The 19,046-nt window shown below is 40.1% G+C and overlaps 1 protein-coding gene across 1 annotated transcript in view; it reads right to left on the bottom strand.

Annotated features, from left to right (window-relative positions):
- Positions 1 to 19,046, bottom strand: part of fgd (faciogenital dysplasia) — a 57,214-nt gene continuing 38,168 nt past the window's right edge. Inside the window, exons 4-19 of the mRNA XM_054609761.1 lie at positions 18,392 to 18,992; positions 15,158 to 15,247; positions 11,905 to 12,041; positions 10,487 to 10,643; positions 10,098 to 10,236; positions 8,765 to 8,823; positions 8,061 to 8,207; positions 7,852 to 7,944; positions 7,665 to 7,744; positions 6,977 to 7,007; positions 6,175 to 6,279; positions 5,644 to 5,697; positions 4,436 to 4,537; positions 4,142 to 4,270; positions 2,636 to 2,776; positions 1 to 1,645 (exon numbers count right to left, since the gene is read on the bottom strand). Of these exons, the coding sequence (XP_054465736.1) occupies positions 1,397 to 1,645; positions 2,636 to 2,776; positions 4,142 to 4,270; positions 4,436 to 4,537; positions 5,644 to 5,697; positions 6,175 to 6,279; positions 6,977 to 7,007; positions 7,665 to 7,744; positions 7,852 to 7,944; positions 8,061 to 8,207; positions 8,765 to 8,823; positions 10,098 to 10,236; positions 10,487 to 10,643; positions 11,905 to 12,041; positions 15,158 to 15,247; positions 18,392 to 18,992 (2,314 nt within the window). The 3' untranslated portion in view covers positions 1 to 1,396. The remainder of the gene's footprint in view (positions 1,646 to 2,635; positions 2,777 to 4,141; positions 4,271 to 4,435; positions 4,538 to 5,643; positions 5,698 to 6,174; positions 6,280 to 6,976; positions 7,008 to 7,664; positions 7,745 to 7,851; positions 7,945 to 8,060; positions 8,208 to 8,764; positions 8,824 to 10,097; positions 10,237 to 10,486; positions 10,644 to 11,904; positions 12,042 to 15,157; positions 15,248 to 18,391; positions 18,993 to 19,046) is intronic.

The raw sequence follows: 19,046 nt of genomic DNA, 5'->3' as shown, positions 1-19,046 counted from the left end.
GGACAGCGCGTACTGAACGAATCACAACGTCTGTTTATTGATGATATGCTTGACTGCTTTTCCACTGTGCACAAACCATGTTTAAAAACACTCACTGCTGCTCACTTACAGTACGACAAGAATGAATTCTGGGGCATAAAAAGAGAGGGGAAAGGGGCAAAGATTTTCAGAGCACGGTACATAAATATGAGTGAGTTTTTTTTTTTACATGCACAAAGAGATCCAATGACCAATTCTATTTTTTTTTGCTACTTTTGCTTGAAGGCTGGTGGCTGACAGGAGCAGGGTACAGAGTTAACAGTTTTACAGTACAGTACTTGGTTTCCATCACATCACCAAAAGGGGAGAGAAGCAGGCAGACGGTTGCTATCCTAAGAAAGAGAGAGAAGTATATGAAAATGATTTATTAAGCATGTGTACAAGTGGAGATATCGAGGGACTGAACCTGCAGCTCAGGGTCAGAATTGAGGCCACTTGATCCCATTCTGGCTGCGTACTCTCATCTGGATGAGTCGCAATCATGGCGGAGTGGAAATGTGGGGGGGAGGGGGATCAGATTAGAGATCTCAAGAGTCCAAAGTTGGGAGGGATTTATTACCTTTCATAGATGAGAGAAGTATGAGGAGAGGGTCTGTAAGATGGGAGCTGACAGTGGGAGCATCAAGTGGCCAGCCACAAGCTATACACATCTCTGTGTCTTCTTTAAGTTAAAACATCTTTTTTTTTCCTTACATTGCACTATAGTATACATACTGTACAATACCCACTGAACTGCCACTGTGTCCCCAGCAGGAGTGAAGAGAACGGAGGGGTGGCGTAGGGTTTCTTACACTAACATTCAATACTTAATAAACACGGGAGTGGGGACTCGCACTCAATCAAACACACACACACACACACACACACACACACACACACACACACATACTTTCCCGCAAATGGAAAGACAAACACATAAAATGTAATGCTTCACAACACAGTCGCATAATGTACAAGAAACTTCATCTTTTTGAAAAAAAAACCCAAACAGGAACCTTCTTCAGCTATATTACAAATAAAACATTTAGTCCTCTCCGGCGTTTGAAAAACACTAAAATATCCCAACCACACATACATACAGTGGCATTGGTGGCTTGATAGCATAGTCCTTCTGTTTTATTTCTTCTTCTGTGTGTTCAAGAGAGACAGGGAGATAAAGGGAGAGAAGATGGAGCTGTGTGTTCATGAGGAGAAGATTGAAGTGGCATAAAGAGGAGGAAGAAAAAAAAATAAAAACAAAATAAAAAAGTGCCAAGGTAAAGTGATTTCAAGTAATTGTGTGCTCTATAAACACGGGAGGAGCAGGGAGGTGGGGGAGGGGGTTGGGGGTGCGAGTCCTGTGGCTCCAACAGGGCCACTACTGGCTCTTCCTGTTTTCAGTCACGCTCGTCGAGGCGTCCGTGGGCGCTTCACCGCGGGCCGCCTTGGAGAGGACGTCCACCCACTTGGCCTGAAGTTCTGCATCTTGGGCACTTAGGAGCAAAGTCTGCTGGGTGTGACTGAGGCGGAAAGCGTGTTTGATCTCCGGCTTCTCGCCTCCCGACGGCGGCGGCACGGCACTCACTTCGAACCCTGGGAGAGGCACCACCCTCGCACCCTTGGAGTCCTACAGATATTGTCAATCAGGAGAAAATGATTTAAAATCGGGGTTATCTGGAATGCAGAAAGTGACAGCTTGTCTCTTCACAGAATATATTCCATGCATGTACAATAAAACCCTCCTCTCTACCCTTCCCCCTCTTTCTTTCTGTATAATCAGGAAATGCACGTCCAATTCCCTTTAATCCTAATCTTTGGAATGGCAGCTTTCTGCAGTGGGTTTGGGATTTTAGTCTTGTAAATGAAACCGGAGGGAAGGCTTTAACCGGCTGATTTCCCTTCTGTTCCATCCGCTATGACTGACAGAGAATCACAGTCTTTAGCAAAAAGCCTTCCAAACATGATTGCCTTGGGATTTTGTTTTTAATTTTGAGCAATCATGTCAACGACTCGTGAAACTCATCTCCTTGGCATGTTCTGGGCAGATTTACTGCTGCATGCACGGCCAAGATTTCAAGGAACCCACTTTAAAATCCGAAGAGTTGCTTCGTCTGGTCGGTGCAAATTAAAACCCGATCACGCATGTGAGCAGAGCTGCAGACAGCGCCGGATATATACCTGAGGTCAGACTCAGGACAAGCAAATCCTCCTGGCCCAAATCTACAGAGCACAGATAGTGCTCAGACGACCTGTCGCAGGAGGGATTGGATAGATCTGATTTACACATGCTCACTGATATTCCCATGCAGAAGCTACACTGTACAGATGTCTGGCTTTAAAAGGAGGATCACTGTTTACGAGAACATGAGGGGGAACTTGTGTTCAATGTTTATTATCCTTTATTTATATAATGTGTAACTTTAAAGGGGAACCTCATGAAATATTATCTATGTATTGTGAGTGACAACTATTGCTCGTAAAATAAATAAAGGGTAAATTATAAATACCTAAAATAAATAATCCCTAAATCTGATTAAAAAAAAAGGCAGAATATTTTGTAATTACCAGCTATTTATCACTATATCTGCAGGTGTGTGTGTGTGTGTTGAACTCTTACCTGTCCACTGCTCTGCAAGTACAGCACCAGTGGCTCAGCCTTGGTGACAGCCACCCACATCTTAGACCAGCTCTTCCCTTTCTCCTGCACCTGAAGGTGGCCACATAGCAGGCAGTTCTCCCCCGTTAGAGATGTCTGTCTCTAGAAAGATAATATAGAAACGTACATGTAAAGAGGCCAACCATTGTCATATATATACACATATATATATATCTATATACACATACATATATATATATATACACACACACTTCTATATACACATCTATATATATATACACACACAAATATATATACACATATATATATATATATATATATATATATACAAACACATGCATATATATACACACACACATATACACATCTATATATATATATATATAAAAATATACATATACATATATTCACACATCCATATATACACACATATATATAAAAATATACACACATATTCACACATATATATACATATACACACACACACACACATATATACATACACACACACACATATATATACAGTTCATACACAAACACACACATATATATATACACATATACGTATACACACATATACATTCATATACATGTATATACATATAAAAAAAATACACATATATCTATATATATATATATAATATATATATATATATATATATATATATATATATATATCTATATATACACATACATGCATACATATACATATATAAAACACTATATAACCCTGTTTTGAAAGGTGCTTTAAAATTTTGTTTAATATTATTATTGATTCGAATGAGCTTGTAATTTAAATCCATTTGAATTGTATATTGGGGATTTGAACCTGATGAGCAACTGACAGTGCAGGTCTTCCTCTGTTCACCGTTACGTAAGGACAATGTAGGACACAGTGAGATTTGTACATGGACAGGTGTTCAAGCTGCTGCTGTCCCCTTGTCTAATCCTTGGACGGCATAGAGCTCCCCCTTGTGGTGAGTAATGTCCCTACAGATGAGCTTTATGAAGGGGGGATCTTCTGGTGAAAAATCAACCTGAACAATTTCAACAATATAGTATGGTTGTCAGCTTTTCAATAAAACCACTGTGAAGGCACAGACACCTAAAGCTGCTAGAGTGTTGAGTCAGCAGAGATGACTGGTCCTCCATAAGCCGAGATCTCATTATGATATTAGTCATCCAAGAAGGATAAGTTGATCTTTCAATGTGAATCTGTGTTACCTCACAAACACACATGTACTGCGAGTGTATAAGTGTGTGTGTATAATGATTTCAGACACACAGTGACTTAAGTTTTCAAGATGGTGCACAGGACTTCATAAGTAAACTTCTATGCTTTTTTTTGTTGTTGTTGCCACCAGTGAAGTCTGGCTGTTGAACCCTGGTTGACTTTGACTGCTGGTCTACTGGGAGGCATGGCTCTAACTGGACAGGCATGAATCAAGGGTAACTGCTATGCACATGCTGCTAAATGTGTGTGTGTTCTTGTTTTTTTTGTCTCACCTCAGGCGCAGCTTTCCTCTTCTGTTCACTGACGCAGAGAGTCTCCAGGCTGAGGCTGGCTTCGAAACACTCCGGGCACACACGGCTCGTTTTGTTGTCCAAGGTCTTTGAACACTTCGCACAGATGGCCTGCAGAAGGACAGAGAGAGATAGATAGAGAGAGAGAGAGAGAGAGAGAGAGAGAGATGGCATTGAGGAGCGGCTCGTTTGTTAACAGTTACTTCTCCACCCTTTTTCGTTTCTACATCCCGCCAAACAATAACCCCGAATGTCATTTTTGTTCCATCAGCTCACCGCTCCACAGGACTTGCAGTGGTGTTTGCGCTTGGTGAAGTTGAAGCTCTCGTTGCAGCCTTTACATGTCTGCTTCTCTTTCTCCTTTTTCCTGGAACTCTTCTGGAAAACATATACAAAAAAAAAAAACACGTGTCAAGGTCTTCTGTCTGTTCAGTTTCAGAACAACTGGAGGAATGTCTGACGGCTCCTTTTGGTTCTTTGTTTGTCTGGTCGCCTGTCATCCATTTCTCTTTTCTATTAAACAAGGTGGAGGTCAGGTGAAGGTGTCCAGAACCTGGAAGATGGTTCTTATAAATGCACTGTGGGACAAGGAGCCATTTATCAGCCAAATATCCTGTTTTATTAAGAGTAAGGTTATTCTAAAACAGGACAGAGGCACTCTTTTAGCCTGTACACATAAACGGTTGATCTACACAGGTGTTTTCACTTATTTAGCCTTATTAGGCCTCTTCACACGGTGCAGTCAGCCTGAAATAGAGTGAGTTTGGTTGTAAACACAATATGCAGGAGCTGACATGACTTGCAGGTTAACAGAGTTGTTATATAAAGCATTTTGATCAAACATTTTACTGTCATTAATCTCTTGTAACTGTATTTGAACAGACAAGCAGCATCCTCCCTTCTCTGCTATTATTAGTTTTATAAAAAGAGAAGTAAAACAATAACATTAACAAACTACATGTTGTCTCTCTAACTCAGACAGCCTGATGATTTTGTGTGTCAAAGTTCACAGCCTCATTTTCACCACGTGCCAAATTGTTTGTGGTAATTTCATGTACTGCAAAGTAGTTTGGTAGTAATGTGTGCACAATTAAAGATGACATAAAAAAAGCAAAATGATAGATTCCTTTAAGCAAACACCTGCATGGTTACATAATCTTGAGAACTTAAAAATCTATTTTAAAAGATTATTTTTTTCAGTTTATATTACTTTGACATGGTGCATAAACCTAAATAAACAAGTGCTTTATCAAGTTAAAAGCTCATTACTTAAACACACACAATACACAGACAGTGGGAGAAAGGGGGGACACAACAGGGACCCACATAATTATTGCCTCGGATTAAACCGGACTCTGTTTAAGGGTACCATGTTTCTGAAATAAGATCCCCAGAGACAGTGCTAACATGCTTATATAATTTATAATCTAATAATCAAATAAATCCTTTATAATGTGTTTTTCTTTTGTAGGATAGTATCTTACCCTTTCATGCAGTCTTTCCCCGTCTGAGTCGATGGATGTGTTGCACCAGGGACCCTGAGGAGAAGAAGAAAAAACAAACCATATTAAGCACCAGCAGCTCCGTTCTGAAGTCAGATATACCTCCACCACTAGGTGTCAGTCTGGACCTTCTGAATCAAGTCCTCTGGCTCGTGTCAAGTTACGTTTGGCCAGCGTCCAGCTTGAGCCGGCACCAAAGTGGGTCAAAGCAGATCCATAAGAGTTATGTATACACTTTGACTTGGGCCTTCCCTATTAGGTCATGAGAGAGTTCTGGAAGAGGAGACTCACAGACGCTACGTGTGCAACTGTCACGGATGGAAAGAGAGAAAGAGCTTCTTTATGTCTGCGTGTTTAGTGAGTGTATGATTTCGAACACATCCATAGATGGGAGAGCTGTTCAGGCAAACAAAGACCAGACTGTGACCAACTTGTTTGAGTCATTGCACAGGATGACTCACTAATTGACTGATCAATGAGCTGATTGAATATGGACGAGTGAGCGAGACTGACCGGTGACTCAGGGGGGTGGTCATCCTCCCGGGAGAAAGAGCTGTTGAACGCTTTATTGAACGTTTCGCTGTTTTGCTTGTGCCGCTCGATTGTGGCCAGGATCACCTGAGAGTGGGAAGAGTTTTAGAGGAACAGAGGAGGAAGGATGGAAAAGGGATTATTGATTGATATTGATTAGACACATCAGCAATTGATATAGTTTATTCACATGCGTACTTGAGGAAATCTATGTGTGCAGAATTGCAGCAGTGTTTTACGTTTTGTTTCCTAAAGAGTCCGTTACTTAGTCTACAAAGTGAAAGAGAGAAGATGAATAGTGGTAGAAAGCCAACTTTCCTTTTCCCTGCTCGATTGGGGAACAAAGACATTGTGTGTGGCGTGCTGTTTTGCCAGACCGTGCACCAAATCATGGTCCTACAGCATCACAGCCAGAATCCAGAGTCCTGCCGCTCTAGTGGTGCGTAAATACCTTTTTGTCTCTCTCCAGAATCTTTGAGGTTTACATTCCTCTGTCCTTTGCTTTCCTGAATGCTCCCTCTATTCATTTAAACCCTTCTCTCATGCTTACACAGACTAAAGACAAACCTCACAAACCTCCTCTGCAATAATGAGCGGCTTTTATTACAGAATATAATTTCCAAACACAATGAATGAGTGTGGGGAGGAACTCTTTGCTAATTCCATTCTGTAATAAAGCAGAACAATCAGAGGCTCAGCGTGTGTGCATGGAGACAGGGTGTGTGCATAATGTGCGTGGGTGTGTATTACTACATCTCTATGCGAGCATGTGTGTGATACTTGCCTGAATCCAATCTTCTTTCTCCTCAGCTGTCCTGCAGAGCAAATAAAAGATAATGAGATTACTTTATTTACTTTATGAAATAGCTTGGACTACCAAATCATCTTAGATTGCTGGCGAGGTAGTTAGCATGTGCAGCTTTGTAAAGGTATGGAAATATAGAGATTAGTTATGATTATGATTAGATGTGTTTGTCTATTTACAGCAGGAGCTAGTTGGTAGAACTAATTAGCTATATGTGGTAGCAGTTCAGCTTGCTGGACATGCATTACAAAAAAATGTGACATTAATTTAAAGTTTCACTAGGAAAAATACTGTCTTTTAAATAGTTTTTTGGTAAGATATGACCTATTTCTTTTTTTTTTTTAAACAAACTTAAAGAGAATTATGAAATAATTTAAACAATGTATATACTGACATAAACTTTAACTCTGTTTATTTAAAAATAATAAAATATTTATTATTATTAATAATAATAATATTTGGAAGGAGAAGAAGAAATTATTTAGCAAATTACCTATTTTACTTTATTTATTTATATGATTTTAACATAAAGCATTATTTATTATCATAATTTAACACTTGGGGGCTTCCAAAGGATCAAGTTGCATTTTATACAGAAACTGCATATTTTCAAAGGTCACTTGAGAGTCCGCAGTTTTTCTTTGGCAGTTGATTCAAATGTCTTTACCTTGCTTGCAGCTCCAGTGAACGCTGCTTGCCGATGATGGCAAACGTGTGAGGAAGGTTCTGCTTCACATTCTCCTGCACCTGAGGTCAAGAAACAGAAGGAAATTAGATTTACAGCTACCAGAAAAAATAAAAGGTTAGATGAGAAAACAAAAGATATCTAACAGAATGAGAAAGCAGAACTTCACCTCCATTCCAGCGATGTCGATCCTCTCTCTTACGCTGAACTTCTGTCCCATCAGTCGGAGTTTAGGCACGCAGTATAGCACCATATTGTTGAACTAGAGCGGAGACAGATGATGCAGTTAATGAGCAGTGCAGATGACAAGGCTCACACATATACAACCATCCTCCAGCAGTCTGATATTTCTCTTATTTAACACCTCAGTCCTCTCACCAAGTAGAGGTATCGGTCTTGTGCTGTTCCATTTTTGGCTGACATCTTCTTGATATGACCTTCTTTTATGAGCTCATTGGCCGGGTTAACTATGTCCTCCTCTCCTCCGAGCCTCTCGTAAACCTCCAGCAGCTTGTGCATCTTCTCCTGAAAACATAAAGAGACAAGAGGATGAGGAAAGCAGAATGAGAGAAGACACAAAGACACTTAAGAGTGAGAAGACAGATGGAGCTAAAAGCCTCCAGACAGCGGTTTATTTTGTTATCAGGTTAAGACTCTCATTCATTCATGGGTTTTCCAGCAAGGCAGGAAAGCAGGTGTTATATTTCATTATTGATTCAACACATTAGTCGGCTCAAGTTGTTTTCAAGGACGTCAAACAGAAACGAGTAACAAGGCCAGACAGAGGAAAGAGATGAAGAGTGTCAAAAGTCAGCCAGGCTTCCGCAAGCTGTGCAACTCGAGGCAGGAAATGGCAACTTCCTGTCTGTACTAATTCAGCTTGTTCACTCCTTCAGACGAACACTTGCAATGATGCTGACCGACAGTAGCATCAGCAACTCTTTGATTGAGTAACACACTGGCTGTTTTTTGACAAAGCTCAACAGGACAGGGGGAAGAGTGTTGGAAAGAGTTTAGGAGGAGATGACAACAAAGAAGAAAAAGACAAAAGAGAGGAGTATAGTGATAAATTAAAGTCTTACCATTTTCCTGATTGCTGCATTGGAATGGTTAGCCGCAGTAGAGATTAGCTCCAGTGCCTCTGAAACAAGCATTCACATATATATGTTAGCATAAAATCCATAAATAAACAACGATGAGATCATGTTTGAGCAAAACTGACACAAACCACATATATAAATCAATCTATCTCTTTTACACACAAGAAATATATTTGTTGCACAGTGAAAAACAAAGAGGTCACACTAGCTATATTCTATAAATCTAACAGGATCAGAGGCTTAACATGCTCTGTCTGAACATAAAACACACCGCGTGCATTAGGCTGGCTTTAGGCCAACATTGAGCCCTGTGAGCACCTGAGTCAGCCATCTTAATCATGGCCTACATAAACAGAGGAGACACACAGCCACGGAAAAACCAGGCCAAAACAACCGTGATAAACTGCTTTTCGACTGGAGTGGATGAGAGAGAAACCTCTCCACGGACTCCAAACAACACAGTGTGGAGAGGTTAACGCTCAGGTAAATGGAAACACCGATGTTTGAGGACATCGGATCATTTAAAATTGAATTTTTGGGCTTTAAGAGCGAAGCACTGACTGGATGTGAAGTGTGTAATCTGTCTCGACTAAGCAGTAGAAGAAACAAGAGGCACTGGAGATTCTGAATGTCCTGCCTTAATTTCCATGATTGATGGACGGGTAAAACAAACAGGACTTTCACCCAGGAGACGGCTGTGTTAGTACTGTTTGAAACCAAGTCAGCGTTGACGTTTTTTAAACTTAGTTTTGTTGCATAACTTGCGAACATCGGACTACAGAAACTGACTTGTCCCTGAATCCAAAACAGAAAGCTACCTTCAATTCTGAAAAGTGAAGCCAATGCTGACGTGCCTTAAACTTGTATTATCTTTAATGGCCAGCAGGGGGCGACTCCTCTAGTTATAAAAAGAAGTCTGGTTGTATAGAAGTCTATGAGAAAATGACTCTACTTCTCTCTTGATTTATTATGGTCCATTTAGAGTAAAATAGACCAGAAAGCAGAATATGCCTTAGGGTATTGCTACCTTGTGATTGATAGGTCGTTCCCGTGGAGTTGTCTGGTCTTGGAGTTGTTTGTGTTTTTGTCTCATAACTTTAACCCTTTCACAGTTTGTTTTCAGTTCATGACCTAGAAATCATTTAGTTTTCGGTTGTACTTAGATCCACCCTTTTTTTGTCCTTCTAACCTTTAGAGTATGATGATATTCATGCCACATGAGCACATTAGTGATAAAAAACAATTACAGGTGAAAGTCTAAATTAAATGCGCAGTGTTTGGGTCACAGTAGTAAACAGAAGGTCAAATGTCTCACTCTCGGCGTCTTTCCGGTCCAGAGCGTCATCAGGCAGCTTCTTCAGGTAATCTCTGAGCAACAGCTCGTAGCGAGGAATCCTTTGAACCGGCTCCAGCATGTGGTGCTGCAACGTCAGGTTCCCACACACATCCTGTTTCTGTTGGTCCAAAGAAGAAAATATGATAAACAAAAACACAGTTTGTAAATTAGAGGGCACACATTCACTGCAATCCTCTAGATGTATTAGTAGAGCAAAAGAAAAAGGCATCTGCTTCTAAGACCAGTTGTCTATCAGAGTATCCTAGTAGTAAACAACCATTAGATGCATTAGCAAATGGAAACACTGTAAAAAATACTGCTAATTAATGGAAAAGGTGTCCAATTAGGAGACAAACCCAGACAGCTACCTGAATATTCTGGACCACGCTCTTGAACTGTGAGGACCGCTGTGTCCAGGTGTTGACCAAGTCCATGGCTCGGTCAAAGTTCTTCACATATTCTCCGTACATCTTCATGAAGGGAGCCAGTTTCTGGAGGATGTCTCCAATACGAGGGTTGGAGTCCCTACAGCGAACAAACAGATTGATGAGACGGTGAATTCAATGTTTAAGATCTTACAGCTGCTACTTTCTTCCAAAACTTCCAAAAATGTGTACGTTTTTTTATATAAAGTTCTATAGATCTACTGAATGTAGAGCAGCAAACTCTGGACACTGCAATTGTATAGCTATCATGTAAAACTGAGCTTGGAAAAGCATGATACTGTACAGTGTATGTTGTTTATTAATATCATCACAGTATTTCCTTCTGGTGCTCATCAGAATTTAATGTTTAGAAAAAAAGCCCAACCCAAGTACAATCTTTTTATTCTAGTATTTCTAATATCAGGTAGCTTTCGTATGTGAACTATTTAATTATAGTTAGAGTAATTAGTATATTTTTATGTACAATATTTTCATTAAAAGCATAACATTTTGAAGGGCTGTTCAGCTTGTTATTTATATTCATATAATATTCAGTTTTCATCTTGTCTTGTGACATGTAGCTAGCATTTTGGAAAGTTCAATTACATCTTTATTTTACCTCTATTGAGTTACAGCTCCGGAGATAAAATCCTCAAAAAAAGGCTTCCAATTTAGTGAAGTGAGGTTAAAGGTTAACTGATTCCATGACATATCTCCTGACAAATTCATAAACCCAGATTATAATTATGAGACCAATAAAACTCATGTCACCAAAGAGATAAGACAGGAAGCGTTGACGTCATTCTTCAGAAGCAAGAAACAAATGAAAGCTCATAAAATATGCAGACCAATCTTGATCACACAATTGGGGAATTCCACTTCCAATTCAACTTAATCCTTCTTATGAACTTTCTTCCCTGAGGTTCACTGTTCTGAGTAGCTGTGTGGTTGTTTGTACCCGTTTTTTAAGCCTTTTTATCTGAGCCAAAACATTTTAATGAGTTTCAGAAAATAATGCGGGGAAACATTATGCGACAGGTGATTTCCCAAAATGCAGCCCTCTAGAGGAGCCATTATCTACAAAGGGTGGCTGATGTTGGCACACTAACACACATTGGGGGTAAATTTCCTGCTAACACAAAATGGGTTAAATCTGCAACTGTGACACACACAAATACTTAGCAACCCGACACCACTGACAACCGGACAATAATTCTCTCCACTGCCGCCCAGCTGTCCGAGTTTAACAGCCAGCACCAACTGCCTAACTGACTACAAACAGAGCCAAAACATCTTTAGAATGACATCACCCCCGATGCTTTTGAGGAAGGCCGTTGAACTGCTGCGTGTTTATCCCTCACCATTCTCCAGTGATGCGTGTCTTGAGCTCAGGCAGCAGGAACTTGTCGTGGAAGCAGTAGATGGAGGAGATGTTGGAGAAGATTCCTGTAATCACGTCCTGAGGGATTCCAGTCTCTGTGAGCTTAGTGCAAAATACCTGCCGAGGGAAAAAAACACAAATATACGTACATTTACAAACACGAATGCAAACTGTTTCCAAAAATGTCCAAATCTGGATTCTATTTATAAAGCAGGCATGTAAACATAGACGGAGAAGTTTCCATGTTGTTGATCCATGTAAACATATTTATTTTCTGTGTGAGCAGCAGTTAGATTTGAGTCAACTCAAGTTTTGAGTTTAGTTTTCATGGCAGAAGACCTGTAGGCATTCGTAATTGACATATTAAAAATGATTTCATAATTGCAGCCAAACTGCCGATAATACATTAGCGCTGCAAATAATTATTTCTGTGATGAAATTGTTCAGTCTAAACCTCATCCAATTATGAAAAGTGCTCATTAGTAACACAATTAAAGAGCCCGTGGTGACGTCCTTCCAATAGCTTGTTTTGTGTGACCATGCGTTAAAATGATATAAAAAGCAGCATCGTCAATTTAACATGATGAAAATGGAGAGAAGATGAAGAGGCTAATGCACTAAAAAATAATTATATAAAAAAACATATAACACTGAAAAAAATTGATCCTGGTATAAAACAGTAAATGCTTTTAAAGTAAATTTAGAGGGAAATAAAATAAGAAAATAAATATGTAAATAAAAACACAAGACTGTGTATAAACCAGATTAAATAAGCAACAATAATCAAAAAACATAAAATCATGAAACGTTAAATTAATGCCAGAATAGTAGTAAAATTATAAATATTTTTAGTTCCTCTCAGAAAGTTGTTCCACCGGCTTGGAGCATAATGGCTAAAAGCAACACACCCAAATGGTTCTGTTCTGTTTTGTGGAACAGCTAGAAGAGAAGAACCAAACTTAAATAAAATAATTTCTAAGTGATGGTCATGTAGGGCCTTATAAACGAATAAAATAACTTTAACAACTATCAGGTAACCAGCGTAAAGCTTTTAAAATAGGCGTAATATGTGCTCTCCTTTTGCACCCTGATGATGTCACAGTGATGTCATAAGGGTTATCTCAACATGGAGACAAACTGGAGATGTGGAGGTTGAAAGACGCGAGTCATTTTTGCATTATGGTCTAAAACCCAATAACTAAAAGGTTGAAATATCTCAGCCTCTGTTAAGTCTCACAACTTTACGACTAAACCACAGGAGATCCAATTTAAAAGATGAATTAATGATCAGAATAGTTGCCTAATCATTTCCTAATTGTTTCATATAAATTCATGTCAGAAGGGAATAAAATCTAATCTGCCAGTAGAAGTCTGATAATGTTCAGGCTTTGTTTTGAAATCAAACATGATGAAGCCTCAGAACTCCTGCGATAAGTTGCTTCACCCATCACCTCCATCGCCTTTTTTCTTCCCTGTCAGTCACAGCAAAGGATTGAGACCATTGTTTCCATGGAAACCAATTTCGTGCGAAAGTGCTGTGACAAAAACAGGAAGTGAACTGTGAGGCTTGTCTGCCCTAAGTAGTAAATACGCCACAACTGTTATGTGATTGGACAACAGCGTTTCTCTGCACCGCAGGATCTGAACAAAGAGGAAGAGGACTCAACCACCGCGAGAGAATTCTCACCAAAAACATGAGTGAGAACTAAAAGAGTCTGACAAATATACACAATACATACACAATAAGCTGTTTACAAAAAAAGAGAGATGATCACAGAGATCATTCTGATAATCAAGTTATCCTTTAAAGGAACAGTGTCTATGGGATTTAATGGGATCTAATGGCAGAAATGGAGTATAATATTAATAAGCATGTTTTCTTTGGAGTATTATCACCTGAAAAAAGGAATCGTCCTGTTTTCATTACCTTAAAATGATATATTTATATCGACACACGTAGTTGGCCGCCATATTTTCAACAGTAGCTTACAAACATTGGCGTTTTTACATTTTTGCGTCGGCCACCATAGTTCTCCTACACACTTTGCACATGGATGTTTCAGTTGGCTGCAATCTGCAATCTCTCCACTAGCTGCCGCTAAATTCTACACACTTTACCTTCAATTCATTTTTCAAGCAAAACTACTTGCTCTGCTTTGCTACTAATGATAGTAAACTGAATGTATTTGGGGTTTTGACTGTTAATTGAATCAAACAAGGAATTTGATTATGTCCAATTACGTTTTGGGAAGTTGCTGTGGCATTATTGACTAATTCCTGATATTATATTCACCAAATGACTACGAGCTTAATTGTGATATTAATCTTGTAAACCAGAGCCTTCAGAGAAGTTTTTCTTGGCGGTATATTTCTCTAACGAAGTTAAGTGAAGGAGACATCGATTAGCTTAATTGTAATGAACGACTGTCAGCTTTAATTTGATCTCACATTCTTTGCCAGTAGCGATTAATAATACAAAAGAGTAATCTTGAAAGAACAAGTTAAAGTGCTGCTTTAAACTCTACTATAATACAGTATTTGTGCATTGTTTATGGTACTATTTTTACAATGTGTGGTGCAGAATTCTCCATCAATGACCTGAACAAAATAAGCTGAATCTGGGCAGCATCATCGAGCCCAAATTGTATAAAATAAGAGATTTCTAATTATAAACCGAGTTAAGAGTCGGGAAACTTCTTTAATCGACGAGATTTACATAGAAGTGGTGAAAGAGGGCAGTGTGAGGGCATGACACACACACACATACATGTACACACACACACACACACACACACACACACACACACACACACACACACACACACACACACACACACACACACACACACACACACACACACACACACACACACACACATACATGTACACACACACACACACACTAATATGTGCTGCTTTATACAGTGGACACTGATGCTCAAGTTTGTGGTGACAAAGCTGTATTTATGCTGCATGTGTATAAATATAACACACACACACTGAACAAGTTCCTCACATGGCCGTGCTTACACTGCTCTGAGTAATCCAGTCAACAGAGGAAGGGGTTGTTGTCCGGTGGATCACACAGGGACACTTTTAATCCAGCTCAGCCCTGATCTCAATCACTAAGACCGCTGGCACAGTTAGGAGATTGAAATTTGGACCGGATGCAATCAAAAAAACACACACACACACTAACGGAGAGAGAGAGAGAGGCGGAGGGAGAATGTTACCTGGTCGAGGAGGTTGAGTCGTTTGACGTAGGCCTCTTCAGTGTGGAGAAGCTCTTTGGCGATGTTCAGGAGATTCTGAGTCTCTGAGCACTGAGGGGAGACAGAGAGACACCGAGGGTTACATCTGAGGCATGAAAACAAAGATATGAACATGTGAGCCTACACTCCATAATATCAGTAAGGGAACGCGCTGGTTGTTTTCAGCATCAACAGTTCAAGGCAGACGGGCAACAAAAGTATAAGTATAAAAGTTTATGTGACTAAATTTAAGACTCTCTCTGGTTTTTTGTTGTTTAAACTATTTAAAACACATTTATATACATATTTACTAGAGTGGACCAAAACAGACATGAACAATACACTGTAAAACCTTCCTGCTTGACCATTATATAGTTATACTATAGTATAACGTCAATATAACGATAGTATAACAGACAGGAAGAACCCGTTTGGAACCCTTATTTACAAACTGGTTCTTCCTATCAGGCCGAAGTTTTAGCCAGAACCATTTGTTTCTGAGGAACTCTTATTTTGAAGACATTGTTTTTGAAGGGTTCTTTGTGAGACAAAGAAAGAACCCTTTTCTTTTTTAAAAGGATTGTTTAAAACATGAGGGAATGATCAAAATCCAGTACACACCTCCCCAAAAATTGATTGTGAACCATGATTGTTGTGGGTTACCCTGCAACAAATCAGCCCTGGTCCTTTGGGATCGAGATGAAACACTTATGAATATAAATGGGTTCTCGGTAGAACCCCCTGGCTGGTTTCCAGATTACACCCTTGGAATAGAGATTAATGATGTCAGGATTTGTCTCCAATTGAATCAAACTAACTGATAATGTCATTTAAATGTAGACATTTGGCCTCTGTCTATTCTGAGTGCCAACAACTTATACATTTTATTATTATTTCTTACTTTAATTTTTTTTTTATATATATTATATATATATATACTCCTACATCTATGTATTTGTGATGCAATACATAGGTGTGTATTAATACATGAATTAATAAAGTTATTTAAAAATGACCACAATTATTGGGGAAAGGTGCACGATGGAGTAAATATCAGCAAACATGAGCTTACTTATTTAAATGCACTTCTCTTAGTTATGTTAGTAAAGGTCAGTTATTATAGATTTTTAAGTATTACTATAAACAGTGCCAATTATGTATTAACTAAGGATAAAGCTGGCAATATTCTATATTCTAGTTCATTATCAGTGTATAACTCCATCTACCAGCTACTTCACATCTTCCCCAGCGTGTTGTTGCCTCTCAGAATCCCTTTAATAAAAAAAAAATCCTTGTAAATTAATAAAAAAAAGGCTTAATAATTAAAGCCTAATTAAAGTTAATTGTGGATTTGGTGCTCTAGTGAGTATTTGCAACAGCAGGATGTTGTATGTGGGGTTGCCTTAAAAATAAACTATACTACCCATGTTCATTGTAATGAGGGGACATGTCATTCAATGCAACAATGTGACTGGTTGATGAGTATTCAACAACAATATAGCTCCATGATATAGAGAAACAAGCTACAGTATATCAGGCTTTGTCTACACAGACAACACTTGTTAGAAGGTTTTGTCTTTTTAATGTGATTTCATGACAATAAAGAAAAATATCAGCAGAATTATCCTTTTCATGTGAACGGCTGAGGCAACAGTCAGCAGCATCCGGAGCAGATTACCGTAAACTGACGTTCACACAGTTCTTTTCTAGTCAGCAGCTTGATTTAGGTGTGGTAAGGTACGCAACTGACATTATTAGCTGAGGTGGTGAAAAAAACATCTGTCTCTTTTTTTTTTCAAACAATGTATGTATATCAAACGTTAGAAATGAAACACACACATCAGGGTCACGGAGGACATTAAGCCTATTGCAACAATGTGGGTTACACAACTGTCGTCTCCCACATAAACACACACACCCACACACTTGCATCCTTGTGCACACAAACTAATAGACACACACACACAGCAGCACAGATGGGAAGCTCAGACTTCCCCCACAGATCATGCATTGTTTGGGAATCTAGCATTACCAGCTATTTCTATGCAAATATGCAAAAAGAAACTCAAATTTTTCAGCGTTTGCAAAAAAAAAAAAAGGTTTGAACCTCTTAACCTCCTGCAGCGCACATCAACACAACCCACATCCTCTGTGACAGAGCTGTCATTGTATAGCCTTCAACATGACAGCTGAAGTGCCACAAACATTTCACGCAGACACACACACGCGCACAGAAACAACACACCCTTCCTTCTGCCTGCACTGCAGTGTCGGGATCAGGAAGCACTGAAGAGCGGAGATACCTTTCCATGAAAGACTGTTGGGTGTGTGCGGTCTGCAGAGGACGCGGGTGTGTGTGTGTGTGACATTCGTGTGAGCCTTGGGTGTGTTTTGCAAGCATTAGAACTGAGAAAGACATTATTCAATGCTAGGCAAATCCACATGACTGTTTAATAACTAAAACTTCACGCTGAGTTTCTGCTGTTTTACATTTTCCGTCTGTCTTTAAAATCTATTTTTGTTCGATATTGTTTCGTCTTTCTGTCCTCACCTCCAGAATCTTCTACCTTTTTTTACCCTGATGCTTTTACATCAGGAACTGTGTGTCTCTAAAAAAAGGACACATTGACAGAACATTTAGGCCAGGAGGAATATTACGTGCACTGCTCGAGGTATCAGTGTTGTTTATGATCAATAGTCAAACGGAAGGACAAGAGAACAGTGAAACTGTAGCTCGTCTGTGGGGAGACAACCGTCTCTGGGCTCTTTTATCTGGCAGCCATCACCAGCTCCTGTTTCGGCTCTCGGGCAGGTATTCATCCTTTTTTATGTAATGGCAGAGCTGCTTTTAGATACCAGTCAGTCTCTTGTGACCGTCAAAACCAGGCTGTAACAGTGTCTAACGTTTCATGCAGAAGTAGTCTTTGAAATTGTTCACCCTGGCTGAGATAATAATAGACACAAGCTACTTTTTTTCCCGCTGCTTGAAAGGCTGTCTGAGATGAAGCTTTTTGAACTCGCAGGATGAGCTCCAATCAAACATTCCTTAAAATCATGATGTAACACGAGATATAAAGTATAAAGTGTACTGCAAAGGGGGATGGGAGTAACTGGGAGACATAATAATGACCGCCTCAGAGGTGTTCAGACTTTAGATTATGGTCGTTCAGGTTTATGGTTATGACATGATGATGTTGAAGCATGCGAGCTACTCACTTTGTGCGCCTCTGAGTGTGCGTCGGTCAGATACCCGGTCTGCGTGTCCGTCAGAGAGTGGATTTCTCCGCTGCTCCCCTCATCCAAGTCGCTGTCCTCATCCTGCGTCGAGTCCCTCTTGTTGCCCAGGGTAACGCAGCAGGACACGCTCTCCGTCTCCGTGACGCTGTCGTAGTGGTCCTCCTCGTCGATGGCGTCCTCGTTGGGGAACGCCTCCCCCTCGGCGGCGCACGACGGGCTGTCGATGCCACTGTCCCGGTTGGGGATCTTCCCGTTCTGCTCAGAGGAGTCCGGATTGTCCAGGAGCTCGTGGGAGGAGCCCTCATCCCGCTCCACGTCGTCAAGGCAACCGACTCCGTGTGCTGCGATGTCACAGTCGTCCAGCGGGGCGTCGTCCGAGCCGTCGATGTGCACGGAGGCCAGGCGGGAGAGTTCGGACGCTTCGTGAGTCCGTTCGGAGGCGCCAAGTGCAAGTTGAGAGGGGTCTCCTGCGACCTTCGCCGTGGGGTCCTGGCCGCAGGAGGAGGTGATGTCAGACGCGGTGTCCATTCTCAGACACAAGTGCAGCTGGGACCGTGGGAGCACCCCCAGGATGGGAACCCTGGGAAAATAAAGAAATAAAGAAACACTGTTAATAAAAACAAATGCATTTTTA

The sequence above is a fragment of the Anoplopoma fimbria genome, chromosome 12 (assembly GCF_027596085.1).
Source record: "Anoplopoma fimbria isolate UVic2021 breed Golden Eagle Sablefish chromosome 12, Afim_UVic_2022, whole genome shotgun sequence".
Classification (NCBI taxonomy): Eukaryota; Metazoa; Chordata; class Actinopteri; order Perciformes; family Anoplopomatidae; genus Anoplopoma; species Anoplopoma fimbria.
This window is presented reverse-complemented; position numbering and strand designations above follow the sequence as displayed.